Here is a 27,990-nt window from a genome sequence, read left to right on the forward strand (position 1 = left end):
GCCCGGTAAGTAGAAATAGAAGTACACCCCCGACCTCCCTGTCCTATAAGCCGCATAAACCTGTTATGGTGAGGACAGGGGGGGGGGTAATCTCTACCATCAGACTGACCCCAGATTTCCAAGACTCCTAAAGTTCAGATTGGATTGGTTTATACATCCCTCCCATGGAAATGCTTAGGGGCCAGGCCTCAGCAGGTCTAGGAGGACAACATAAGGGGACGATGCGGTTGGTGAAGTAACAAGATTTACCAAAAAATAATTTATTATATTCAAAATATGTCTGACTCCTGTCACACCGGGACCAGATCCGTGTAGAACCTCATGCAATGCACAACGTATAAACACCACCCGATTACCAACACGACTCCTGCTCACCCCCTGTGCGAAGCCTTTACACATCGGCCTGCCCACATGAAGTACAAAAGTCTGCACCCCCTTGTTAAAGTGCCAGGAAGAGTGGGCAAAGACTGCCCCGTCAAGATGTGCCATGCTGATAGACACCTACTACTAAGGATGAATGCTGGCCTAAAGCCACAGGGTGCATCAGCACAGGATTGGTTGTAGGGTGTGTATATTTATGCAACCACATGGTTTTAATTTTTTTCTTTTAAGTTTGTCCACCCTAAGAGATTTCAGTTTGTTTTTCTGTGGCATTGCCCAGATAACGGGTGACATGGAAGGTGGCAATAAATCTGAAATTATTCATCTGTCAGGTTTTTAAACATGACCAAAATGTGGCATTTTAACAGAGTGTGGAGACTTTTTATATCCACTGTAGGAACCAATGACAACATTGCAAACTGTCTTCTATATTGCAAGTTCCTATATTAAATGAATGGAATCTGAAAAACATGGCTACTTTCTTCTAGAAAAAGCGCCCCTGCTGTCCCCAGTCCACGTCAGGTACTGCAGCTCAGCCACATTTACTAGAATGCGGCCATATTACTCAGGAAGCAAGCAGCCATGTGTTTCTGGATAACCCCTTCCACTACAAAACTACCCCCTCCACAAGTAGATGACGGGTGCACTAAATTCCTTAATCACACAACACACGTCTTTTTTTGACAAACACTATCAAGTCACCCCAAACAATATCCACGAGCGTTCACGGAAAGCGAGAGCGCCACCTTAATAGTCTCTTTACTTCTTATGGTGCTAAGTGCATCAACTGTGCTATGTGACCACCAGGAAGGGTTAAAGTGTAACTAAACTTTTAGAAAACTTCTGACATTGCATAGCAACATCAAAAGTTTGGATCGGCAGGGGGGCCAGGGGCGGAGACCCTCTTCAATCACTAGAATGGAGAAGCAGAAGCAATGTGCCAGTTTGGCGCTTTGCTTGGAGTCGTGCACAGGCTCAATAGAAAGTATATAAGTGCGGACGCTGCGAGCTGATCAGAGCGCAGGTCTTATGCCGACTGCTTCCGTCCCTTCATGTTAGACGTTTTGATTTTGGGTTTGTGTACCGAGCCCCCCACTGATCACCGACATACAGTCTTGTCACCAAGTATCCAGCAGCACTCATAGTTCCAAAGGAGGTAAAGGTATTATTACTCCATGCACAGCCACCGTTCGGGGATCATGGACCTCCAAATCCCCACAGTGAATCCAAAGGCATGAAAAATAGTGGCAGCATCAAGGGTGCGAAGCAAAAATCAAGAACTCTTTATTGCTTAACGTTTCGACCAGAGGACTTTATCAAGGCTTGATAAAGTCCTCTGGTCGAAACGTGAAGCCCAGAGGACTTTATCAAGGCTTGATAAAGTCCTCTGGTCGAAACGTGAAGCAATAACGAGTTCTGTATTTTTGCGTCACACCCTTGATGCTGCCACTATTTTTCATGCCTTTGGATTTACTGATCACCGACATGGCACCAGCTGAAGAGAAGCTCATAGACCTTCTTTGAGCCCATCTTTAGCTAGCAAGTGAAGACCGCACTCTGATAAAACGAAGGGGGAGAAGCACTTATCAGTGGGGGTCTCGGCTTCCGACCGCTCAAAACATCTGACCTGGCATTGCCATGCCAGAATTTTGCTAAAAGTTTTGTTATCCTTTAACCTGACCCTCTGGTTCTGGACAAGGAAGGCTCCAACACTTGACTACCTGGCACGACTGTCAGGCACATACGCGGTCAGTGAGTGGAGGCGGCATGCACCAGATCTCTCTTCCAGCCACCCGCCTCCATTCAGTACAAAAAGGCAGTTGCTCAAAGATTGGGTGACTTCCGTTTATACAGAGAGAAGTCACTCAATAGTCGTTGTATTTCGTGCTCTGTTGGAGGGCCGTGTCTACAGTCTGAGCAACTTATCCCATGTAAAGGCACCTTAAGACACTACATGCTGCTCTGACTGGCCAGCGATTCTCAGGTCAGCAGCACTGGCCAATCAAAGCAGGTGTAGTGCCTTAGATGGATGATGCAGCAGGTAGTCTGAGAAGTGGTGCGGCCATCTTTGTTTGGTCAGGACCGGAGGATCGCTTTAAAGAGTACTTCCCCCAATATGGCTGTCTTTACAGCTCCCAGAGAGATCGCCATCCAGCTTTCCAAGACTCCAGCGTATCAAACCTGCCATGTTCAACATCAGTGTGGAAGGAGGATGCAGCGCTGTATAACTAGGCAGAGTGGCCATTCAGGAGCCTTGGCAAGCTGGGTGATGAACAGTGTGGGAGCAGTGATAGCAGGCATATTGGTTGTCACTTTATGTGTTAGTCTTGGCGCAGTCTCTTGATAAGTTGGTTACTCCGCAGCAGCCAGGTGATGGGCACCCTATACCCGACAGTCCTAATCTGTTACCTCTCACTCGGATCCCAGCGTACTGAGAAAGCAGCATGCTATATAGCAACATCTGAGTTTTTTGGCAAAGCAGAACAGTGGGAAGGTCTTAGAGAAACCGAGACATCCGTGGTGGAAGTTATCTCATGGCGATGGAATAAACATGGTAGATTTCCTCGGGGAAGTTCTCCTGCCTCTCCTGGGCCAGTACACAGAGGCCGGCCTGTCTGATGAGACGACGTACCAGGTCCAAGTCCCTGCAGATGCTGCTGTCCACTTCGTCCATGATGACTCCTTCCTGGGCCATGTTGTCCTTGATGATGATTAAGCCATTGGGTCTCAGGCCAGCTTTACACCTCTTAAGATAATCCACTAAGTGACTGTCGGTTAAGTGCCCTGCCGTAAGAGAGAGACGCACTGAAAACTGGATACCCAGAGATGGACTGGTTGCTAGGGATGTGCTGCCTGACAACACCATTGGTTGTTAGGCAGTGTATCCCCAGTGACCAGACTGTCAGACAAGCCACATTAACACTGATCAGTTCCAGTATTTTTGCCAGGGGGCAGCTGGCACTGGATATGAAGACATAGGTGTACAAAGATCCAGCATCGCCACAAGCTTGATTAAAACATCCATCTTTATTGCAAATATGTAAGAGACATGCGGTGAAACAGGAGCCGGAGACAAAGGAGCTACGCGGGTTGGAGAAATATTCCTTCACTGCTTCAACCCATATACAATTACATAGTTTAAAAAGCCCTCGCTCCGAGACCACATGTTAAAACCAGCCAATCATAGTCGACCACTAGTGGTCATACAACTACTACATACAGTCATGACGGCTAAACTCCTTAGGCCCCATGTCCACGGGCGGATCGGATGCTGCCCGCGGCCGAGCACACCGCATACCTGTCCGGGTCTTCTATTTTCTTCACTGCGGATGTGTGGGGAAGCGCCGACCGTCCGTCGCCCATGCGCAGTGGAGGGTTTTTTTTAAACTCCCGCTGAATCCACGGCCTATATCTGCATTGTCAATCGCAGACGGCTGCGAGTCGGATGGCTTCTATTGACTTGAACGAAAGCAGTCCGTGCGGAAAATGGAAGTGGAGCATGCTGCGATTTGTCCAGACAAAAAGGTCCGCAAAACAAACCTGCAGGCTTTAATGTGCGGACGCCCGTGCTTCCCTATGGGCGGCCTGATTCACCCGTGGACATTTGGCCTTGTTATTAAAAATTAACACACTAACGACAGTCCTAATAATATAGCAAGTCTTTTAGTAGATTGGGCCCATGTAGAATTCTTGTATGCAGTAAATGTACTGAGTAGGGACTGTTTGTAGTTGCGGCCTTTTTGTGGTCTATTAACCCTTTCGATACTCTGAAAGGACAAAGCAGAAATGTAACCATTATGTCATTAGATGAAATGTTTGGATGCCGCTGACAGGCTTGTTGCATTGAGGTTATTAACACGACGGGGTTCCATCAGTGTGATTAAGTGTAGCTCGTTTCATACAATATGTGGTCGGACCACTTTCCCCCTTAGGATTAGAATTAGCGATCATCTGGTGGAGGTTAATAACTCCAACGCAGCGAACCTTTCAGCGGCATCCAAACATTTCATCCATTGTCATAATGGTAACATTTCTGCTTTTACCTTTCAGAATATCGAAAGGCTTAATAGACCACAAAAGGAGACACAGCTGCAAACAAGCTGCAAACAAGCTGCAAAAAAACGCTACTCATTAAAGATTAAAAAAAAAAAAATAAAAATAAAAATTTAATTTTTTTTTTAATTAACTGCAAACGAGAATTCTACATGGACTCCATATTCTTAAAGACTCGCTATAGTAGGACAATGTTTTAGGCCGGCTTCACGCTGGCGATAAAAATCACATGATGCAGGAGTGAGTGAAAATGCACGATTATGAAACCAATGATTTTTCAATGGTTTCATTCCCACTTGCAATGTTTTCACTGAAGCCATGTTGCGATTGAAAAAAATTCTGCTATTTCGCCTACTGTTTCCAACAGGACAGGCAGCAGCAGCGCCGGCCCCATTGAGATCAATGGGAGAACATCGCAATCCCCTGCCGCGGGTCCGACAGCCGCGGTAGGGATGAAGAGCGCCCCCACAGGGATGCGAGGCTGTTTCCATGCGAACACACCTCACATCTTGATTTTTTTTTCTTTAAAAGGATTGCGAGGGCGATATTGGCCCATGAATCGCAGTCCGATATCGCCCGCAGTGTGAAACCGGCCTTAGTTTGTTAATTTGTAATAGCAATAAGGAGTTCTACTACATATAAAATTATGACAGCTGATGTATGACTAGTGATTGGCTGTTTTTAATCATGTGACCTTGGAGTGGGGGCTATTTAAAACTAGAATTGTATAACGTTACCCCAAACTATCTGGGCAATCCAATCCCCAACACACAATTTTAGGCGTGCTCTAAAAACGCACATCTTCAGGGAGGCATATCAAACCCCTCTGTACTCCTCCTGATAACATGCTCACTGACCTACCGACTGCAATCCCTGCTAGTGCCATCAACTGCCTCTGCAGTCATACCGATTCAGCCAATAAACAGCTCAAGTCTGACCATTGTCTATGTGTATAGCATCCCTCACTCTCCACCTCACCATGCCCGCACATCTCCAGCCCCTTTACCTTCTGTATCACCCCATTACTTGTAGTATGTAAGCTCATTGGAGCAGGACCCTCACCCCTACTGTTTCCATCAACTGATTACTACATGTTACCGTGGTTGTATGTTGTCCCGTCTTGTAAGCACTGCGGAATATGTTGGCGCTATATAAATATTTTTATTATTAGGTTATAAGATGTGATATTCCTTCTTGTCGGAGGGTTCTCTTTGTAGTTGCACATTGTACTACGCCGAGTTATAGTTTTAATATATATATATATTATTTTTTTTACATTGACTTTTAAAAAAAAAATCTTACTTGGCTGCTCCTACTGCTTGCATACAAACGGGTTAGCTTGGTGCCTGCAGGAGGGGTATAGCTAGTAGGAGGAGCCAACACTTTTCTGCTTAGTGTCCACCTCCTAGTGGCAGTAGCTATAACCATGGCCTTCAGCTGTGTCCCAATGAATGAGACCAGAAAGATATTTTACAGCAAGTACAAAAATCTTCTTTTCTTGTCCGTATCATTGGGGGAAAACAGATGAAGATCTTGGGATGTTCTAGAGCAGTCTTTCAGCAGCAGGCAAAGTATAGAAGGATGCATGAGATCAGTTTATAGCAGTCCGTGAAAAACTTTTCTATGGAGGGAGGTGTCCACAGATGCAAAAGTGTCCACCCGGTAGAACTTTGAAAAGGTGTGCAAAGAGGTCTATGTAGCAGCTTTACATACTTGTCTAGCGGAAGCCTTCTTGCCTACTGCCCACAAGGCACCCACTACCCGAGTAGTATGCACTGTAACATGGAAGAGAGTCCACCTTTGGCACGGTAGGCTGCTACCACCGCTAATCGGATCCAGCGAGAGAGAGGACCACCTTGGAAGCCACAATGCTACGTCTTGGCCAATCAGGGATCACAAGCAGAGTCAAAGCATCTGAAAGAGGTAGGTCAGCAAGGCTCGCACTAGATCCAGTTTGTAAAGAGCACATTATCAGAGGTGAACTGTGGAGGGACAGGTGGAATGCCGAAACCACCTCAGGTAAGGAGCAGGAGACAGGACCACCTTGTCCTGATGAAAGCATGAATGGATGCTTGGTCCACAAGGCTGCAAACTCGGAAACCCGACAAATGGAGGTAACTACTACCAAGGTGGTCACTTTCCAGGACAAAAGTCGAGCTGGAACTTCACTCAATGGTTCGAAGGGATGAGACTGTAGCGCATTCAATACTAGATTAAGGTTTCCAAGGTGGGAAGAAGAATGGTATGGAGGGGTGGTGTGAGCGACCCCTTGTTGAAAAGTACCAGCAGTTGACTTTGAAGCTAGTGGGCTTTGGAAAAGTATGGATAGTGGAGATACCTGACTCTTCAAAGAACTAAGTCTCAAGCGCATATCCAAACCCTCCTGTAGGAAGGATGGGAGAGGAGATAAGGAAAAAAAAAAAAAAACGCATAGAGGAAATTGCGCAGATCACACCAGAGAAATTTCTCTTTTTCCCCAAATGCGATGATAAATCCGAGAGGATTGTTTTCTAGCTTTCACCATGATTTAAATGACAGGTTCCACAAATTCATAGGCTCTTAAATCCACAGTTTCAACCATGCCGGCAAGCGACACATGGACAAACTCGGGTGGAAGAGTGGTCCCTATAAGAGAAAATCTTCTCAAAGGAAAGGTGCAGCAGAGTTGGTGAAATCCGCGTACCACATGCAGCGAAGCCAATCTAGGGCAATGAGAGTCACCAGGAGTCCTTCCATCTTGATGAGAAGTCACAGTATTAGTTAGAGGGGGAAAGTAGAATGGGAACAGGAAGTCAATTCATGCAATTACTAGTGCATCCACTGTTTGAGCTTGAGGGTCCCGAGACCTGGACACAAGGCACCTGCCCTAATGATTTATGTAGGCGACAGCCATCACGTTGTCAGTTTGCACTCCAGCTGATAGATCTCCCAACTAGAGTCCAAAGTAATGAAGTGACAAGAGAATGGCTCAAAATTCCAACACATTTATCAGTAGTGTGGACTCCTGTCTGCTCCAAGTGCCTTGCACCGTGAGATTTCACAGAGTATCCCCACCACCAAAGGGACAGGCATCAGTGAGGAGTGCCTACCATTGAGGGGTCAGAGAGAAGCATCAGAGCTGGATCCATGGGGAATCCAGTCACCAAAAAAGGGAGCGTTGTATCTGCCGATCAAGAAAGTCCACTTCAAGAGTCTACTCGAGTGGCAGAGCGTGAAAATGACCAAAAGGAACTGCCTCGAAGGAGGAGACCATCAGCCCCAGCATTCTCATGCAGTGATGAATGGTCATGGGATTGAGAGTTTGTAGAGAGCATAACAGCTTCTGGAAGAAAAGTAATTTTGGCTACAGCAGTAGTATACAGGCCTGAGCGGATCGAAGGAGAGACCCAGAAAGTCTAGAAACAGTGAAAGGGAAGATTGTTGGGGTGGTTGATCTATCCAAACCTGGACAGGGTGTCCAGAGACTCTCTAGCTTCACTGATGCCAGAACCTTTGTGAAAACTCATGGGGCTGTGGCCAACCCAAAGAAGAGGGTCATGAATTGATAGTGGAGCGAAGAAATCGCTGATGCACTAGACAGATAAGAACATGAAGATAGGCATCCTTGATACCAATGGATGAGAGAAACCTCTCTACGGGTTCCATGGATGCAATGAAAAAGGTCAGCGATTCCATGCTGAAATTTCGGACTTTGACATACTGATTCAACTTCTTAAGGTCTAGAACAGGCTTGACAGGGTCATCCCTCTTGGGTACTACAAATAGATTGGAATAGAAACCTGCAAAGTGTTGAGAAGGAGGAAAGGGAACAAGGATGCCTTCAGAGAATAGGTTGTCTGTCACCCGAGCCAAACCATTGGCCTTTGAAGGGAACTTGGGAATCCTGGAGCTGAAGAAGCAAACTGGAGGGGGGCAAAAAAATTCTATGGTGTGGCCAAAAGAAACGACCTCTTGAACCAAGAAGTTTTAGACGTGGGCAAGCTAAGTCTCCCTGAATAGGGAAAGTTATCCTCCACCCTGTAAGCATTGGGAGGGGGCTGCCCTTCATGTGGAAGATTCAGTAGAAGAAAACCTTAAAGGGGTTGTCTCGCGAAATCAAGTGGGGGTATACACTTCTGTATGGCCATATTAATGCACTTTGTAATATACATCGTGCATTAAATATGAGCCATACAGAAGTTATTCACTTATCTGCTCCGTTGCTAGCGTCCCCGTGGTTCCGTCTAATTTCGGTGTCTTCTTGCTTTTTTAGACGCGCTTGCGCAGATGGGTCTTCTCCCTTCGGCTCCGCTCGGCAGCATCGGCGTTTTGGCTCCGCCGCCTTGTACGCGTCATCGCGAAGGGAGAAGACCCATCTGCGCAAGCGCGTCTAAAAAAGCAAGAAGACACCGAAATTAGACGGAACCATGGCGACGGGGACGCTAGCAACGGAGCAGATAAGTGAATAACTTCTGTATGGCTCATATTTAATGCACGATGTATATTACAAAGTGCATTAATATGACCATACAGAAGTGTATAACCCCACTTGATTTCGCGAGACAACCCCTTTAAGGCCTATGGTCACAGGGCACCTTTGTTTTTATTCCTGTCAAGTTTTCTTACTGAGCTCCAGTGGCTGGAACAGCAAAAGGAGCGAAATTGAGGCCGTTTCTTCTGCAGAGCTCTTGCACATCTGGATCTGTTCTGTGGAAGGCGAGAACTCTTCCCCACCAGTGGCTTCAGAGAGGATCTCATCCCGTCTGGTGCTATAGAGTCATGAGCAAACAAAAGGGAGGCTTGTTAAGGACTTATTAGAGGAGGTATCTGCATCCCAGGATTTTAGCCACAGGGTGCGGCATGTGACTACTAAAGCGCAAGTTACGAGTCTGGCTGCGTCCAGGGAAGATTCGCAGATACACTTCCCTGCATGGCTTATCTGATGCACAATGTCTGCCAATTTTTCCAGAGGAGAGCCGGATAGAATACCTTAGCGTAGTTGCTTGGCCCATTCAGTAGTGGCCTTGCTGACCCAGAGAGGCGAAAACTGTCCCAAATGCCGAGCCAACTGCCTCAAAAGAGGTTTTGGCTAGAGAATCCATTTTCTTGAAAAGACAAAGCATATGCCATAGGAAGGGTGGTGTGTTTCGACCAATGGGACACTGTTGAATCCATGATTGGTGAAGACTACTTCTTCACCAACTCCCCTGGAAAAAAAATACATGAGGTCCAAACACTTAGGCTTAGTGAAGCATTTGCCTGGAAGGTTTCATTCCCTGGTCCATACATTGTCAAACTTTGAATGAGGAGGGAAAGCCTTAGGAGAACACTTCGGGCATCTGAAAGACAAGTTTGCCGCTGACGTAATAGGAGTCTGATCCGATACCTGAAGGTTATTCTTCACGTTGACCATCAGGCTATCCAACACAGTGAAGAGTTTAGAAGGGTGTTCTCCGTCCAGATTAAAATCAGAGGGGGACACAGACTGTTCATCCTCTGAGTGCATCCTGAAAAGGGCTGGACAGGGTGACGAAGCAGGTGACCTGGATGATTGCCTTGAGTGAGAAGGCCTAGTTCTCTCCCGTGGTCTACCATGGGAGGAGTCCTGCGTGAAAAGGCTGCCTCCGTCAGGAACATTTTAAAAAGGCTTACTTGTAGTATGGTCCAACCGGTCTAGAATTGCAGTAGATGCCCTAGTAAGGACCGAGATCGCCTATAACACAGAGCGTTCCCATTTTGGTTTGGCGGTCAGTAGGGGCTGGGCAGTAGCACATCCGTGGCAATTGCTGCGATGGAATAGGACAAAATGGCACAAACTGCCTCATGTAAATTTAGTGTTGTAGCGAGAGCACGCATAGTATGTGGCTCTGGCTTACACCTGTCTGGAGTCAGACATGGTGTAAAAATGCCATGGAAAGTTAATAGAAAACTGTTGTATAGTCCCTACTGCAATGGGTACTGGAGGGGCAAAAGAGCAGGTAAGCTAGCCACCAGGCAAAACTTACCCTATCAAGAGCTGGTCTGATGAGTGAAGGATCACTGCAGGATGGTCTACAGCTCTCTCTCTAAGGGGTGAAGCTCTGGAATCAAGGTGCATGCAAGGCACCACAGGTCCCAGCAAGCGAGCGCGAGAGGCTGAGGCACATGAAGAAACTGATGTGAGGGCGGAACCTGCTGAGAAGAAACCACAGGGTCCAGTGTGAGCCCAGGAATGAGGATCGCTGCACAGTGCTTGGGGAGAGAAGGAAGCCCTCCCTTAAACAGAGCGCTGGGACTGGATGAGACCGGCGTGATTGTACCGGCACAGAAGTGACCCAACTAGGCCTGAAGGCATGGCTGGTGGTCTGCCACCAAGGATGCATCCCCCGCTTTGAAAGACAGTGGAGGAGAGAAGAGGGCGGCATCGGGCAGGAGCAAACCCGTGGCGGAGGCAGTCACCTTAGATCAGAACTCATCAACCGGCCATGGGGAACTGCTAGGCGGAACCCAACCACCACCTCGGGCCTGTACTTGCCTGCCTTTAAGGAGGCAGGGAGTGCTCTGGTGAAAGGGGACACTGGCTGGCGGGTCACTTTAAGTTAGAGCTTGGACGTGCCTCCTTTTCTTCAGAGGTCCGGGTAGGCAACAGAACATAGTATGTAAGACCAAAAAAATATCCATCTAGTTCAGCTTATTTGTTCCCCCCAATGTTGATCCAGAGGAAAGCAAAGAAAGGAAAAAAAATAAAAAATAATAATGACGTGGAAGCCAATTTTCTTCATTTAAGGAAAAAAAAAAATTCCTTCTTGACTCCAATCTGGCAATCAGAATAATCCCCGGATCACCGACCCTCCTGAAGTTATTAGTGACTATAACATGTAATATTGTATCGCTCAAGAAAGGAGTCTAGGCCCCTCTTAAACCCTTATCGAGTTCATCATCACCACATCCTCAAGCAGAAAGTTCCATAGTCTCACTGCTCTTACAGTAAAGAACCCCCTTCTATGTCCGTTAACTCTGTTCTGTTTGCCCTCCTTGGTGGGGTAACAGAGTCCTGCCAGCCCTGTATTCCCCGAGTCCAAATAGTTCTTGAAGACCGGCAACAGGTCTGCCTCCTATTGACACTAAGCTAAAACTGATCAGCTTGGTGCCTGCAGAAACACTATAGCTAGTGTAACCTAGTGGCAGTAGCTATACCCAGTTTTCAGCTGTGTCCCCCAATGATACGGATGAGGAAATAAAGATAATAATGCAAGGGCTAGATTATTATATTTAAGGGAAGATTATGGTAAATTTGCGCAATGTACTTGACTACCTAAGCAGTGACTTGGTATGGGATTGACCTCACCTATCACCCACTGGATCCAGATGACATCATAGCGATTGTCCTCAGGTACAAAGTCTTGTAAGCCACAGCAGAAGTATTCACCGATCCTTTTCCCGTCTTCCCCCAGGTAACCTTTTGCTTTGCTGAGAAATTCATCGGTGACGTCGACCATGTCTACGGTTTTGAAGAGTGGCAGCAAGAGGCGTTTGGTGATTCGCCCAATACCGGCCCCACAGTCTAAAGCACATGAGGTGCTGGTTTTGTGGGGGCCATCCTGTGAAACAGAAGAAAGGTAATCCTGAAGTTAGGGATTTCCACCTCGGTGTAGAATTTGTATATTAGTGTGTAACCATGAAAACACATACACGTTGTATACCAGAAAACTGCATCATGGGAAAGTCTCTAATGAAACCATTGAATTGCGCTGGGTAGATGGATGGTGAAGTATTCGGATTACGATACCAAAGACTATATACACGCATAATCATAATGGATTCTGAACGTGGGAATCCATTACACCTTGTACCCAGCAGGACGACACACAATCTGGCTGGGGCACCGCGGACAAATATGTCAGAAGCAATAGCGGATCCACTAACCACACATGCAATTTCCCTCTCCACCAACATGAAATGCAAAATGGACACAGTGACCATCAGCAGCCTAGAGAAATGGAAAAGATGGAGGCATTGCCAGTCAACGACCAATCAGATTACAGCTTTCATGTTTCTAGCGCAGGTTACAAAGTAAAATCTGAAATGTGATTTGATGCTAAGGGCAATGCCTCAGCTTTGTGATTTGGCCCAATCAGGGATTTAATCAGTGCACGGGACACTGAGGCATTGCCAATAGCAATCAGATTTCAGCTCTCCTTTTCCTAATGTCACCAGATTAGTTGCTATGAGCAACAGCGCCATTTTTCTGTCGTAGTTTGGATAAGGATATTCAATGGACACCAGAGTAAAGATGTATTCACAAACGCTGATTTTGTCACTTTTTTAGTTGCAACTTGAAAGTCTGTGGTGAAAACGACAAAAAAAAAAGGAAACTGAGAAAACTGAACTTGTGAATACACACCAGAGGAAAATCATAAAATACAGCCCTAATCATGTATGGGAACAAGTCACAGGAAAATCCTTTTAAATAAGAACATGATGGACATTTATGAAAGGCTTTACGCCACAATTGCAACGTGGAAAAGTTGCAAGTGTTGGTGCACGTCTCACTTGCGCAAAAAAAAAAAAAAAAAAAATTTTACCTGCGGTTGGGGAAAAAAGTGTTCCTAAAGGGACTTAAAATTTTTTTTACAAATACGCTATAACATTATAAGATGAGTATCCCCCTTTTATGGGTATAACTACACGAGGCATTAATGCGGCAGATCTTCCGCTGTTGAGATCCTCCTTTTGTGGTCCTACCCATAAGGATCTACATCCTCCTTGATGGGCCTTAAAGGGGTTGTCCCGCGGCAGCAAGTGGGTCTATACACTTCTGCATGGCCATATTAATGCACTTTGTAATATACATTGTGCATTAATTATGAGCCATACAGAAGTTATAAAAAGTTTTATACTTACCTGCTCCGTTGCTGGCGTCCTCGTCTCCATGGTGCCGACTAATTTTCGCCCTCCGATGGCCAAATTAGCCGCGCTTGCGCAGTCCTGGTCTTCTGCTCTCTTCAATGGAGCCGCTCGTGCAGAATGCAGGCTCCGTGTAGCTCTGCCCCGTCACGTGCCGATTCCAGCCAATCAGGAGGCTGGAATTGGCAATGTACCGCACAGAAGAGCTGCGGTCCACGGAGGAAGAGGATTCCGGCGGCCATCTTCACAGGTAAGTATAGAAGTCACCGGAGCGCGGGGATTAAGGTAAGCGCTCCGGTAAGCTTTCTGTACGTCCCTGCATCGGGGTTGTCTCGCGCCGAACGGGGGGGGGGGGGGGGGGGCTGAAAAAAAAGAAAAAACCCGTTTCGGCGCGGGACAACCCCTTTAAGCAATTAGTGAGTCGTGTTACAGCTCATTGTGGGAGTTTAAAAGGAACCTTTCCGGTCCTCACAGTGCAACAAACTTAGTTAGGCTGTGTTCCCACTAGGCGGATTCCCGCCGGAAATACCGCGGTTTGGCCGCAGCCGAAACCACGAGATTTCCGCCGGAAGAACCGCCGCAGAAAAACCCGCAGCGGCTTTGAAGCGGCCCGGCCGCTCGCTCTTCCGCTGCGGCTGGCGCCCCCATAGAGGAGAGTGCGGCCGCGGCGGAAAGAAAAAGAAAATCGGGCATGCTGCATATTCTGAAGCCGCGGCTGCGGTTTCAGCCGGACTTACCGCAGCGGATTGGCCTTCCCGTGTGGATGAGATTTCTGAGAAATCTCGTCCACATGGCTGGCTAATCCCGAGATTAGCGGCCGGAGGCGGATTTGCCACGGCGAAATTCCGCGGCGGAATTTCCGCGGCAAATCTGCCCTGTGTGAATGCAGCCTTATAGTATTTCTTCACTAACTAGGCCTGGGTAACTTTTTTTTTTTTTCCCCTTTACAAAAGTGGTGTGGGTGGCCTAAAAAGTGAAAAATGTGTAAATTTTTTTTTTTTTTTAAATCACTTTAGGAACATTTTCCATATATGTGCAACTTAGAGCATAGATTCTAAAGTTTGAATCCTGGGGTATATGTGCATAAGAATAGTGTTAAAGGGGTCGTGCCGAGAAGCACAACCTCTTCTGGAATGCGGAGTTCAGGGTGACTGCTTTCAGCAGGACCGGAGGTGATCGGCTCATTTTGCTGGCATGCCATTTTCCTTGCAGCAGCCACTGCAGGGGAAATGTAGATTTACAGGATGGCGATTTCACATGAATGGCCACTCTGTAACAACAAGATGGCAGAAGACCTGCTACAACAGAATCCGCTTTCATTAACCCCTTAGTGACGAAGCCTGTTTGCGCCTTAGTGACGGAGCCAAATTTCGGAAATCTGACATGCGTCGTTCAACGTGGCATAACTCCGTAAAGGCTTTACATATCCCAGTGATTCTGACATTGTTTTTTCGCCACATGTTGTACTTCATTTAGATTGTAAAAAGAGACCGATATAATTTGTGTATATTTATTAAAAGTACCAATATTGGAAAAATTTTGAAAAAATTGTCATTTTTTCACATTTTCAACCATAATATCTCAAATATGTCCAAACATACTGTACAAATTTTTGATAAGATATGTATTTCCATCTGTTTACTTTATTCTGAATGCACACTTGAAAAACTTTTGTGTTTTTTTTAACCATTTAGAGGACGTACAAATTTAACATTACTTTTCAGCATTTTGAGGAGCACTTTGTTTTCCTGCACCAAGCCAAGTTTGCAGAGGCTCATAAGTGTCAGAATAATAGATACACCCACAAATGACCCCATTTTAAAAACTACACCCCTTAGTGTATTCACTGAGGGGTGTCATGAGTATTTTGACCCCACCAGTTCTTTTCAGGAATTAGTTCAATTTAGGGGACAAAAAATAAAATTTCATATTTTTGCAAATATGTCATTTTAAAGACATATTTTTTTCCTATAGAGCCCATGAAAATGAGGATTTACACACCAAAATGGATACCCCCGTTTCTCCCGTGTTCAGAAACATACCCATTGTGGCCCTAATCTTATGTCTGGATGCATAACGGGAGCCAAAATGAAAGGAGTAGTCGGTGTCTTTCAGAACATAAATTTTGCTTGAAGGCGTTTTAGGCCCCATAGCACTTTTGTAGAGCTCTTGAGTGGCCAAAACCAAAGAGAACCCCCACAAGTGACCCCATTTTGAAAACTAGACCCCTTAACGAATTTATCTAGGGGTGTACTGACCATTTTGACCCCATAGTTTTTGAATGAATTCAAGCCAAGCAAAAGGAAAAAATTGTGATTTTCATTTTTTTGTCAATTCTGTCATTTTAAAAACAGCTTTTTTTGTACAGCACACGCATGAATGAAGCCTTTCATCCCAAAATGGATACCCCTGATTCTCCCGTGTTCAGAGACATACCCATTGTGGCCCTAATCTTATGTCTGGATGCACAATGGGGCCCAAAACGAAAGGAGTAGTCGGTGGCTTTAAGAACATAGATTTTCCTTGAAGGAGTTTTAGGCCCATAGCACTTTTGTAGAGCTCTTGAGCGGCCAAAATCAAAGAGAACCCCCACAAGTGACCCCATTTTGAAAACTAGACCCCTTAATGAATTTATCTAGGGGTGTACTGCCCATTTTGAGCCCACAGTTTTTGAATGAATTGAAGCAAAGCAAAAGGAAAAAATTGTGATTTTCGTTTTTTTGGCAATTCTGTCGTTTTAAAAACTGCTTTTTTGGTACAGCACACACATGAATGAAGACTTGCACCCCAAAGTGGATACCCCTGTTTGTCCCGTGTTCAGAGACATACCCATTGTGGCCCTAATCTTTTGTCTGGATGCACAACGGGGCCCAAAATGAAAGGAGTAGTCGGTGTCTTTCAGAACAGAAATTTAGCATGAAGGTGATTTAGACCCCATTGCACACTTGTAGAGCCCTTGAGCGGCCAAAACGACAGAGAACCCCCACAAATGATCCCATTTTGAAAACTAGACCCCCTAACGAATTTATTTAGGGGTGTACTGTGTATTTTTACCCTACAATTTTTGAATAAATCTAAGCAAAGCAGTAGGAAAAAAATTACAATTTTCATTTTTTTGGCAGTTGTATCAATTTAAAAACTGTTTTTTTTCTACAGCACACATAGGGATGAAGACTTTCACCCCAAAATGGATACCCCTGTTTGTCCCGTGTTCAGAACCATACCCCTTGTGGCCCTAATCTACTTAAAGGACGCATGGCTAGGCCTATAATGGAAGGAGCACCCGTTGGATTTTAGGGTACAACGGAATAAATTCCAGGCCCCATTGCCCACTTATAGAGTCATTGAGCGTCCAAAACTATAAAGACCCCCACAAATATCCCCATTTTAAAAACTAGACCCCTTAACGAATTCATCTAGGGGTGTACTGCGTATTTTGACCACACAGTATTTGAATACATTTCAGCAAAGCAGAAGAAAAAAATTACAATTTTCATTTTTTTGGCAATTTTGTCAATTTAAAAACTTTTTTTTTTGTACAGTTTACATAGGAATGAAGACGTTCACCCCAAAATGGATACCCCCGTTTGTCCCGTGTTCAAAAACATTACCGTTGTGGCCCTAATCTACTTACAGGAAACATGGCAAGGCCTGTAATGGAGGGAACACCCGTTGGATTGCAGGGCACAACTGAATAAATTCCAGGCCCCATTGCTCATTTGTACGGAATAAAAATTGACTCCCTAAAATCCCCCCCCCCCCCTCCACGCCCTTTTCGGCGTTCCCCAAATCTTAGATAAAAGTAATAATGTGAACTGTGTAGTATTTCCAAAGACGGGTAATTATGGAGGCTGGTTGGGATGGGTACATGGGGCAATAAAACCGGGTATCCCCCCTCCTCTCATGCTTTTTGGGAGTCATTTTTTGACCTCAGTGGCGGGGATGGGGTGTAAAAAGTGGCGCTCTGTGAGTCTCCGTAAGCTTGATGAGGTGCGGCGGTCTCACACAGAAGGCGCTCAACAAGCTGCTCCTGGAACTGCAGGAAGGCGAGCGTTCCCGGGGCTTCTTGTAAATTGCGTATTACAGGTAGCGGTCTGAATAACGCCGGGCTCACACAGCCGTAGGTGGATCCCGGCTGTGAGCCCGGCTGTGACCCTGCGTACGGCCGCGTAATGTACTGCGCATAACTGCGTACTTACACGGGCGGTCATGCGCAGTACACTTTTTTTTTTGTTGTTTGTATTTCCCGCACCGTCGCTTAGCGATGACGCGGGTACCCGCAGCCCGTATACAACGTAGTTGCGTATGGGCTGCGGGTATATCCATGACCATGGAGCACAATGGGCTCTATGTTGCGGATATCCGCGGTAAAATAGAACCTGCTGCGTTCTCTTTTCTGTGAGTGGATTACGCAATTCCAACCCGCTAATGTGAGCGGAATTGTGTAATCCAATGCGATTGATCTGCGTATTACCGCTAATCAAACGCATGCGGAATCCGTAATTCCTATCCGGTCATGTGAGACCGGCCTAAGGTAGATCGCTACCTTTTTTTCACGTGACCGGGGACCGCTCAACGAGGCCACCCGTCACTGCTCCAGGCTCTCGGTGACCGTTGGTCGCGGAGAGCAAGGAGATATTAAGTTTCCTGGGCTCCCTGACTCCTGCGCATGTGTCCGGTGTTTTGCCAGCGGTCGCATGCGCAGAATACGGGAAAGTTCACGGAAGAAGATTGCGTCGGGGTGTAAATATGGAGACCTCCGGTAAAAAATTTTATCTCCTCTCACCGATCGCATCAGTGAGGGGAGATGAAGCTTCACCTTTTTTTAACTTTTACGTGATCACCATTATTCTTTGGATAACAGCGAACACGTGATCAGGAACCGCTCACCGCGGCCCCCCGTGAAATCTCCAGGCTCTCGGCTAAGTTTTGTAGCCAGGAGCAGGGAGATTTTAAAAAACCACGGCTTTTGCGCATGTGCCTGCCACATTGGTGACGGGCGCGTGCGCAGAAGCTGGGTTGAGGTCTGCGGATAAATCCGCAGGCCTTAGGTACGTCATTTCATCCTCCCTCACGGATATGATCCGTGGGGGGAGATGAAACGCAAGCTTTTTTTAACTTTTTAAAACTTTTTTTTTACTTTTTGCACTTTTTTTTTTTTACCTTTTACCCCTTTTTTTATTTTTATTTTTTTACTTTTTGCACTTTTTTTTTTTACTTTACATGATCACTGTCATCCATTGGATGACAGTGATCATGTCCCTGGTGACATCCCTCTGCTCTTGGCTACACATGGCAGCCAGGAGCAGAGCAATTTTGAATTTCCCGGGGCTCGAGCCCCTCTGTGCACGCGCCCGATGTCAATCATCGGGCGCGCATGCGCAGACGGGGATTTCGGGTCCCGGGACATCGGGACATCGCAGAGGACCGGGGGTGAGTATCTTCACCTCCCCTCATGGATCCGATCCATGAGGGGAGGTGAAACTTTACTTTTGTTTTACTTTTTAAACTTTTTCGCGATCACCGCTATCGCAATGGATAGCGGTGATCGCGGGCCCGGGGACCGCTCACAGTGGTCCCCGGTAACACCTCCTGGTTCCCGGCTACCTTCAGGAGCCGGGAGCCAGGAGATTTTAAATTTGCCGGGGACACCCGGGCTTCTGCGCGTGCGCGTGACGTCATCGTCAGGCGCGCATGCGCAGAAGGCCGCCGGCGGGTCCGTGAGGACCAGATCTCCGGGGGACACCGCCGACAAGCCGTGTGAGTATTTTCAGCTGCCGTGATGGATCCGATCCATCATAGCAGCTGAATTACTACTTTTTTACACTGTTTTATTTACTTTTTTGCGATCGGCGCTATTCATTTTATAGCGCCGATCGCAATGCCGGGGGGGACTGCCCGCATCCTGGGATGACAGCTCCATGCTGTCGGCTACCTGCGGGCACCGACAGCATGGAGCTGTCACGTCCTCAGGCCAGTGGGCATCAATCCAAAGAGGATGCATAAAACTACGTCCTCTAGGATTAAGGCCCACTTTCTGAGGACGTAGTTTCCCGATGGGGCCGTCGTTAAGGGGTTAAGCGTCTTCATTCCAGGACGTAGGGCACATGGATGAGGGCCCTCTCTAACAGGGCGTATGAACCGTGATGCCACCTTGGCACAACTTTTAATGCACCACTAAGCTCCATTACGTACAGTGCAGCAGAATATGAAATATACCTTAAAGAAAAACGTATAAAGCTACCAACAGCCTCGTATCTTCCTCTCCATCTCCCACTCACTGGTAACCGTTGATAAAACAAAAGCTGAGAAAAGAAATTCAACCCCCGAGCCCTGGTGGCGTTCCTGTCTGCCAGCGCTCGTCACAGCTCATCCGGATTTCCCAGCTCCACACAGAGCAGACTTACGGCTCTAATTATAGCGGGGATGACAAGACTCATCAGGATCTCCAGGCATACTCACTCGCAGGAATTTCTGCAGGAACCTTTTGGAGCCATTGATATCGATGCTGGATATGTGACCGTATCCGCCCAGCATGCCATCCACCGTGGGGGGGATATTTTTCCAGTACTTCTTTGCTTTACAATAAAATTGGGATTCATCTTCTACCATGTCGGTCGACATTATGGAGAGAACTAAGAAAAAACGGAAAACATTAACAACTGCAACAATAATGAAAAAACACAAACTAGTGGAAAGAAGAAATAAATGACGTCACATTCCAAACGAAATAAGACGAAACAAAGATCTTCTCGACACGACGGCAGTAAACGCGCCGATTCTGAGATTTGCATCGGAATCTTTTCCGTGCCCCATTAGTTTCAATGAGAATCTGCGCTGCGGCTCATCCAGTGCAGATGATCTCTGTGTGGATTTGGGGGGGTTACAAACAGAAAAAAAAAGGAATTGACATGTCAGTTGCTGTCGCTGTTTCCGTGCAGAAACCATAGTGGACGGCCATGTCTGACTGAATCCACATGCAGGTCCACGGCATATCAAAATACAAGTCCATGGCAGAAATCCGAGAGGCAGTTTCTGATATCGGTCACGGATTCCGTAGCAGGGCTTTCTGACAGAAAGAGCTGCAGTGTGAACGGGTGCTAAAAAATAAATTTTAATTTTTTTTAAAAAAGTCAATAAAAAATAGTTCTAATAAAGAAACAAAAATAAACAGGAAAGATTAAAAACCGGGAAAATATAAAAATAGTTAAAAATAAAATGTAAAAAAAAGTTTGAATATTTTAAAAAAGTTAAATCAATACAAGTTATACAAAAAAAGAAAAAAAACAAAAACATTAAACAGGAAAAATAAAAAAATGTGAAAAACAATTGTATGAAAGACCTTCTAGTTTACAACGGGGATCTGAAATCAACCATTTCCCAGCGCCGTCCTCCATATCGTCCGTATAAAGTTCTCCACCTCTGCTCTCCGCCCGTCCCAGGTGACCGGCCGCCGCTCAGCTTGCGTTTTGTTGTTCGATACCAAGTGACTCCGGTGACGGCTAACCTTTTACCCGTGACCGGGCACGGTGGGTACAGACGCCTTCCTCCGACCGCTGTCTGTGCAGCTTTCCCCACCAAACTTTATCACGGATTGGATTTCACTGCAGAGGCTTCTACGCCTGCAATGCAGAGAATTAGCTGTGACAGCCCGTTATGGAGGACGCCGCCGGCTCCATCAGGGAACATCACCTCTATTTTTAAGATTTGCCACTTTAACCCATCGGTTACTGGCCGGGTGGCTAACCAGTCGTACAGAAAGTAGTCATTAAATGACCTTATCGGGGTGAGGCCGACCCCGAGGCCCCATCTGTTCAAACAGCTAACGGTCTTGAAAGCTCACTAAAAATAGTGAGCTCTTGTAATGCAGCGCTCACACATACCATCCGTGCCACGCGGCCAAGAATAACAGCCAGGACAAAGTATAAAGGGAGACGGACCAGAGCGAGCAGACGGACAACGCCGGCCTATCCTACAGAAAGAATGCAGTAAAACTGCTTAGATAACAACTCCATGGCATGAACATTGCTTCTGTACTCTTTAGGGGTGATGCAAGAGCACCCTGCATGCCTCCTGGGGGTATAGAACGCTCCTGTGTCCCCGGCACTGTCAGCAGACCATGGAAACCATAAGGTCTCTAGTCCACCACGTATAGTAACGGAGTGGCGCAATTACTGTAAACACGTTATTAACGCTCCAGTAATAACGTATTCCTGGCTATAGACCCGGCTGGAGTCCAGGATATAGGAGACCCGGTATAGGCTGAGTCATATTAGGACCAGGCTCTCAAAAGTCCTATAAGGGCCTAAGAGGTTGCCCGATCTCCCCAGCTAGAACACGGTACAAGGGGCAGTAACCAGAACATACTGACCAGTTTCCCTCCTAGCACCCCCTACAGGGCATTTCACTCGAAGCCCAACCCAGTAATTTGGCAATATTTGTGTTCGGTACAATGATATCTCACAAGGGTTCTTGGCAAGCTCAGAAACGTCATGGCAGATGTGGGAAGCGGCCACCGCCGACCTTCAAGTACTTCTGAACCGGCACGCCAACGTTTCAAAAGGTACAGTGCGCCCCATGCCCACGATAACAGCAACGTCACGCCTCAGGTTATTCTTCAGTGCGGTGACGGTATGAACACTATCCTCCAAGTGGCCCCATAAGACAAGTCTGCCGGTGGAAGGTCCAGTGATCTCTGTGGCCACAGATCCTTCAAGGTGATCCTGTCCCCGATGGAAGAACAAGTTTCCGCCAGGCTCTGGTGGGTCGTGTGACAAGGCGCCCGTTTTGCTGGAAGTGACCACTCTGCTCCCCGTCATCATACAGCCGGTTCACTAGTTCTGGGGATGTCGTCCAGTAATGTCCAGTGCTGAAGGTGTCATTGATAGCAGGGCCAATGATATGGCGAATAGGGCAACGTGCGCCACACCGACTTTTATGGGACGTGGTGGTTTTTAGTGGATTGCTTGCAGCTTATATCCATGTGTCTTGGGCATCCACGTGGCCACAAAGATGGAATCATGTTTCATCGGTGAACCACGTGATCTCCAACAGTTCCTGACGTTGGTCTAAATGTCCCTGAACGGCTCCTTGTACTCCACACGCTGTAGGGTTTCAACTCAGACGTGTGGCATTAATCAGGGGGTTCTTGGCCACCTATAGAGAGTCCTCCTAAAAGGTCTAAACCGTATTGTGTATTAGAGAGGGTGGGCAATGCAGACAACTCCTCATGTGTAAACCCCATACCAACTGAACAGGGCAGAGTTTGCCAGAACAAGCTGGTGATGCCTGCGCCCGATCCTATGAAGGGACAAAGAGAAAAAGGCTCCTGCGCTCAGGGTGCCAAGCAACCCCAGACACACCGAGAAGGAGAGAAATTAAGGGGGAACTACATGTGGGAAGAAACCGCTTTGTTCTAGCTAACAGTGGGCATGCTCATGAAGGACCGAAAATGGGGAGAAACGTTGGGAGTCTTACCCTGCTCCACACTGAGTATCAGTATATCTGAGGAATCAGCAGCCTCCGCTCCGAAACGCGTTGCTCTCTACTGTGTGTCAATATATACAGTCTGGTTCTATGACGATGCCATATTGATTGTACAAAGAGCTTTCATCCCACATGTAGTTCCTCTATACTTTTCGGGGTGTCTGGTGTTCCTTGGACCCCGAGCGCAGGAGCCTTTGTCTCTACTGATTTCCTCTGGGGTTCTCTTGCCGCCCCAGATGTTCTCCTTCATGCCCTCTCCTGATGTCCTTGTGGCACGGGGTGTCCTTCACAACAGCACATTCTGCATTCACATATTAGGGGCTTTACATAAAGATGGCTACAGGTTTACTGCTCCAAATATCTGGCTGCAATCAACAAGGGCGCTGCCCCATCTACTGGCTCCATCCTAAGAAGGGTTACCAAGTAATCCATGACCGAGTCGAGTCCTCCAGGGAAGGAGTTGCCCACGAACAGCAGCCCCCTCTACTGGTAGGATACAAGCCATCTTGGCCCCAAGGTCAAGAAGTACCAAAGAGAAGGAACATTGGGAACCTCAGCAGACAGAAAGATGAAGACGCTCCCAGAGGCATCTGACGCCCTCCGCCACTTCACCTTTACACACAGTAAGTAAACTGGATGCCGAGGAGGAACCATGAATATATCACGGGGCGAGAGAGGGCACCTCCTACTGTCCATATCCTCCTCAACGTACTGGCAAGATGCACCGGCATAGGGACAGCTGCGGTCAGGGGGCCGCCGCGCCGCCACGGAGGCCGCTACGGTCAGGGGGCCGCCGCGGGGGCCGCTACGGTCAGGGGGCCGCCGCGGGGGCCGCTACGGTCAGGGGGCCGCCGCGGGGGCCGCTACGGTCAGGGGGCCGCCGCGGGGGCCGCTACGGTCAGGGGGCCGCCGCGGGGGCCGCTACGGTCAGGGGGCCGCCGCGGGGGCCGCTACGGTCAGGGGGCCGCCGCGGGGGCCGCTACGGTCAGGGGGCCGCCGCGGTCAGGGGGCCGCCGCGCCGCCACGGGGGCCGCCACGGTCAGGGGGCCGCCGCGCCGCCACGGGGGCCGCCACGGTCAGGGGGCCGCCGCGCCGCCACGGGGGCCGCCACGGTCAGGGGGCCGCCGCGCCGCCACGGGGGCCGCTACGGTCAGGGGGCCGCTACGGTCAGGGGGCCGCTACGGTCAGGGGGCCGCTACGGTCAGGGGGCCGCTACGGTCAGGGGACAAGTTTTGCCCCGATTGTAATATGGCCCTTTTACACAAGAAGACAGTCGGCTAAACGACCACATGAGCGCTGACGGACTTCACCGCTGGATCGCGGGCGTCACACTCAGCGCTTCACCTTCTATATGAAGCTCTGATCGGGAAGCGTTTACACGAAACGAGAAGCCACATTGTGTACGGCACGTTCACACGCAGCGGTTATCGCTGGATGCAGCCAATCTGGACGATAATCGCCCGTGTGCAGGCGGTCACCCCGAGCAACAGATCGGTCACCTGTTGGAGTCACTCGCTTATAGCAAAGCTGATAACTAACCGACCGTCCGACCAGGAGCCCCAATGTCTGGGCGACTCCGGGTAACGGGCGGACCGATCCCCAGCCACCTGAACGACTATCGGCCGGTGTGACCGCACCCATACGAGTCAGGCTAAACAATACGCCATGTGAGGTGAGGGGCAGCTGTGCCGGCACCGGGCAGATACACCCCGTGGCCCCTGCTTATGGAAGACTGTAAGGACCTGGAGATGACGTAGTGCCCGGTGTGAGGACGCGTCTCTCCAGCTCTACTTCACACTACAACACACGGGAGCCGATACTCACTGCCCGCCCGGACACCGCGCCGCCGCCCGCCGACTCCAACGACCGCTCTGGGCTACAGGGCGCATGTGGACGACAAGTCCAGCTCTCTTCCGGCCTGACAGCACGCTGACCAATCAACAACGAGCAAAGCGTAGCCAGCCAATCACCGTTAAAATACACACACACTGGCTAACGTATCAGCGACACGATGCTGTCAGATTGACAGCCGCGCTAACCAATCATATTACAACCGGCGTCCGACTGACAGAGACCTGGAAGGTCCCGTGGTCACATATCCAGCGGCCGTGTGATAGTAATAATAGATTATGGAGTGTATACAGGTGACTCCAGTCAAAGTGCAGAAACATCTCAAGGATGATCAAGAGAAATGAGTGGGCCCCAGAGCTAAATAGAGTCATAGCAAAGGGTGTGAATACTTGTGGCAATGAAAGGGTGTGAATACTTATGTCAATGCAGAATGGTAGTTCTTTATGATTTTTTTATTATGTACAACGATTTCTCCCATTCTGTGGTCACTTTGTCATTATGGGGTATAATTTGCACGAGGCCAGAATATAACAAAATGTAACAGAGTGAAAGGGTCTGAAGTCTTCCCGGCCCCCCGGACACCCCGAGCAGGGCTCCCCGAGGCTCGCTTCACACGGACAATTTTGTGCGCACAATATGCACAGAATAGAACCCATTGATTTCAATGAGTTTGTTCGCATTTCCGTATTTTATGGACGCATTTCGGTTTTGCAAATAAAATGACATCACGCTCTATTTTTCTGCGTATTTGCACACTAAAGGTCCCTAAGAAGTCAATGGGGGGTGCGCAAATGCGCACACAATACGTAAGAGGATGTATGAACCTCTGCGTAAGGCTTCATTCCCACAAGCGCATATACGTCGCATTTACCGTCCAATGCATCTGTTCACACGGGCGAATATACGGCGCGTAAATATGTCAGCAGCGTGAAAATTAGAACATATACGCGGCCCGCGCATATACACTCAGCCAAAAGATAGTTCTGGAACCATCTTTTGGCCAATATACGCGGTGGGTCCCATAGACTCCTATGGGAGCAGGGAAGAGAATGCAAGGGGAGGCATTCATGTAGCATCCAACGCAGCGAAGAGCTCACAGGTGCCTCTATATAGACACCGGAAGGCATCCTGAGGATTTTGGCAGAGCGCGGGATTTCCAGAGTGCGGCGTATTTTTTCCGCTAAAAATGACGCTTGCGGTCGTGTGAATGGACGAGAAAACGCTGGCCGTGATCGTGGAAAAATGCCCATTCACGCACTTCTACAGAGAGGGCGTCAAAACGTAAAAACGCTGTCGCTGTTTATGCGTTCGTGTAAAAAAGCCATAATTCTGCTGGGGAAATAACAAGGAACTCATTAAGACTAATTAGCCATGTCAATCAGTGCGCCGCTGGTATCCGCTCACAAGTGAACAAGCCTTGTGGGCGCAAAAAGTTCAGTAAAATACTGCGATGCGCGTGCAAAAAAGCATCTCACTCCGCCCAAACGCCACGTTCATGTGAATCTGGCTTTCGGGTATGATCACACACGGCAGATATTGAAGGTATCCACTTGTTGCATTGTAATGAATGGGGCTTTGAAAATCCGTGATACGTCTGCGACAAATAGTGCATGCTGCGGATCTGAAAACCCACATCATAACTCCCCCCCCCGCTGCAGAGGTCTTCCGTTGTGAGCCGACGCGGTTTGTTAAAGCCGCATTCTCTTACATTCGTCTGCACATTGCTGCTGCATCTCGTCTTGCGTCCTGCGGCAGTTCCGCTGCGTGCGAGCTCACCCGCATGTCATATTAGGAAACTGCTCGCAGTGTAATAACCTAATACATGAAATACACGGCAACCAACCCATAATATCTGATATGGCTGATGATGAATAGAACGTGTGTGCACAGCCACCCAGTGAGAGAGATTCCAGACTACTGTAACCTGAAGCCAATAATACTGAACTAAATGTACTCATGTTTAACCCCTTAGATGCCAGCAGATAATGGTGTTCTACCAATGCAGCTTTAATAAACCTATTATCACTTTATTATGGCTTTTTATAGAGTAAACGTTCACATACTAGGGAAGTCACCTGGCATCTGCCTAGGGCACCAAGATGTGAGGGACTGCCAACAGTGGTGCGGCTATAATGGTGAATGTAATCATACCTGAGCCTTGGTGTCTGAGCGGGGTCCAGCAGACTATAAATGGGCTGTGAGGGTTGATGGTATAGGTTTTGCATCAGGACCCTCATATGGGGAACGTGGCAGCTCATCATCAGTCCCCTGCTGCATGGAAATGCAAGAATTCTGAGAAATACATCTCTCTCTCTCTCTCTCTCTCTCTCTCTCCCTTTTTCTCTCTCTCTCTCTCTCTTTCTCTCTCTCTCTCTTTCTCTCTCTTTCTCTTTATCTCTCTTTCTCTCTTTTTCTCTCTCTCTCTCTTTTTTTCTCTCTCTCTCTCTTTTTTCTCTCTCTCTTTCTCTCTCTCTTTCTCTCTCTCCCTTTCTCTCTCTCTTTCTCTTTCTCTCTCTTTTTCTCTCTCTCTTTCTCTTTCTCTCTTTTTCTCTCTCTCTTTCTCTCTATCTCTTTTTTCTCTCTCTCTCTCTTTCTCTCTCTCTTTCTCTCTCTTTCTCTCTCTCTTTCTCTCTCTCTCTTTTTCTCTCTCTGTTTTTCTCTCTCTCTCTTTCTCTCTCTTTCTCTCTCTCTCTTTTTCTCTCTCTCTTTTTTTCTCTCTCTCTCTCTCTCTCTCTCTCTCTCTCTCCCCTTAATTTACAAGGACCTATAGGCACATATTAGTCCTACAGCTAATAGCACAGTGATTTCCACAGTAAAGTGTGCTTTCCCTACACCAGGTCATTGTCCAAGAGCTGCAACCATGACAGCAATGTAAAACAATCACACCCCATAACTAACTAAATCACACCCACAGGCAGAGAATGCACCTGAGCAATATGTAAAATCTGCCCATATTCCAAATAATAGCTGCAAACCGAAAATGCAAGTCCCCGCGACAATCTTTTTGGTGCTGCCGTCATTTAAAGGGGATGCCTTATCCAGGTATGTATGCAACTGGCTGCCTTCTTCACATATACATAGCGTAATATACAGTATCATCATCTGCAGTGCAAAATGTGGAATTAACCCATATTATTATAGTAGGAACACTGATCATCATGCATACATATACCGCCATGCTGGCATTCTGGAGCCCGCTGGCATGGTTCCATATGCCTAAACTTACTTGAAGAACACATATCCACAAACATCACAGATGCAATATAAGTACAGTATTTAGTCAATCCTACGGGAGTTGTCTACTCTACTGGCCAATAAATGTTACCTGTAGTTAGAAAGACAATGTAATCCTAC

General features: G+C 47.6%; 2 protein-coding genes across 7 annotated transcripts in view; one reads left to right on the forward strand and one right to left on the reverse strand.

The window, feature by feature from the left end:
• Window positions 1-231: 231 nt before the first annotated feature.
• NTMT1 (N-terminal Xaa-Pro-Lys N-methyltransferase 1) lies at window positions 232-27,978 on the reverse strand. 5 transcript variants are annotated; one of them, XM_066580527.1, is made up of 4 exons: window positions 27,962-27,978; window positions 19,762-19,934; window positions 11,741-11,993; window positions 232-3,165 (listed from the first exon to the last, which is right to left on the reverse strand). In XM_066580527.1, exons 2-4 carry the CDS (start codon window positions 19,921-19,923, stop codon window positions 2,909-2,911), a joined length of 672 nt encoding a protein of 223 aa, XP_066436624.1. In that variant the 5' UTR covers window positions 19,924-19,934; window positions 27,962-27,978; the 3' UTR covers window positions 232-2,908. The 5 variants fall into 5 exon arrangements, with proteins under 5 accessions (XP_066436624.1, XP_066436622.1, XP_066436626.1 ...); XM_066580525.1 differs by lacking the exon at window positions 27,962-27,978 and adding an exon at window positions 24,610-24,703; XM_066580529.1 differs by lacking the exon at window positions 27,962-27,978 and adding an exon at window positions 20,807-20,992.
• The window catches only part of LOC136580178 (uncharacterized), a 58,282-nt gene continuing 57,875 nt past the window's right edge, over window positions 27,584-27,990 (forward strand). For both annotated transcript variants that reach the window (XM_066580522.1, XM_066580523.1), the window contains exon 1: window positions 27,584-27,678. The gene's annotated coding sequence lies outside the window, so the exon portion shown is untranslated. The remainder of the gene's footprint in view (window positions 27,679-27,990) is intronic.

The sequence above is a fragment of the Eleutherodactylus coqui genome, chromosome 10 (genome assembly GCF_035609145.1).
Source record: "Eleutherodactylus coqui strain aEleCoq1 chromosome 10, aEleCoq1.hap1, whole genome shotgun sequence".
NCBI lineage: Eukaryota > Metazoa > Chordata > Amphibia > Anura > Eleutherodactylidae > Eleutherodactylus > Eleutherodactylus coqui.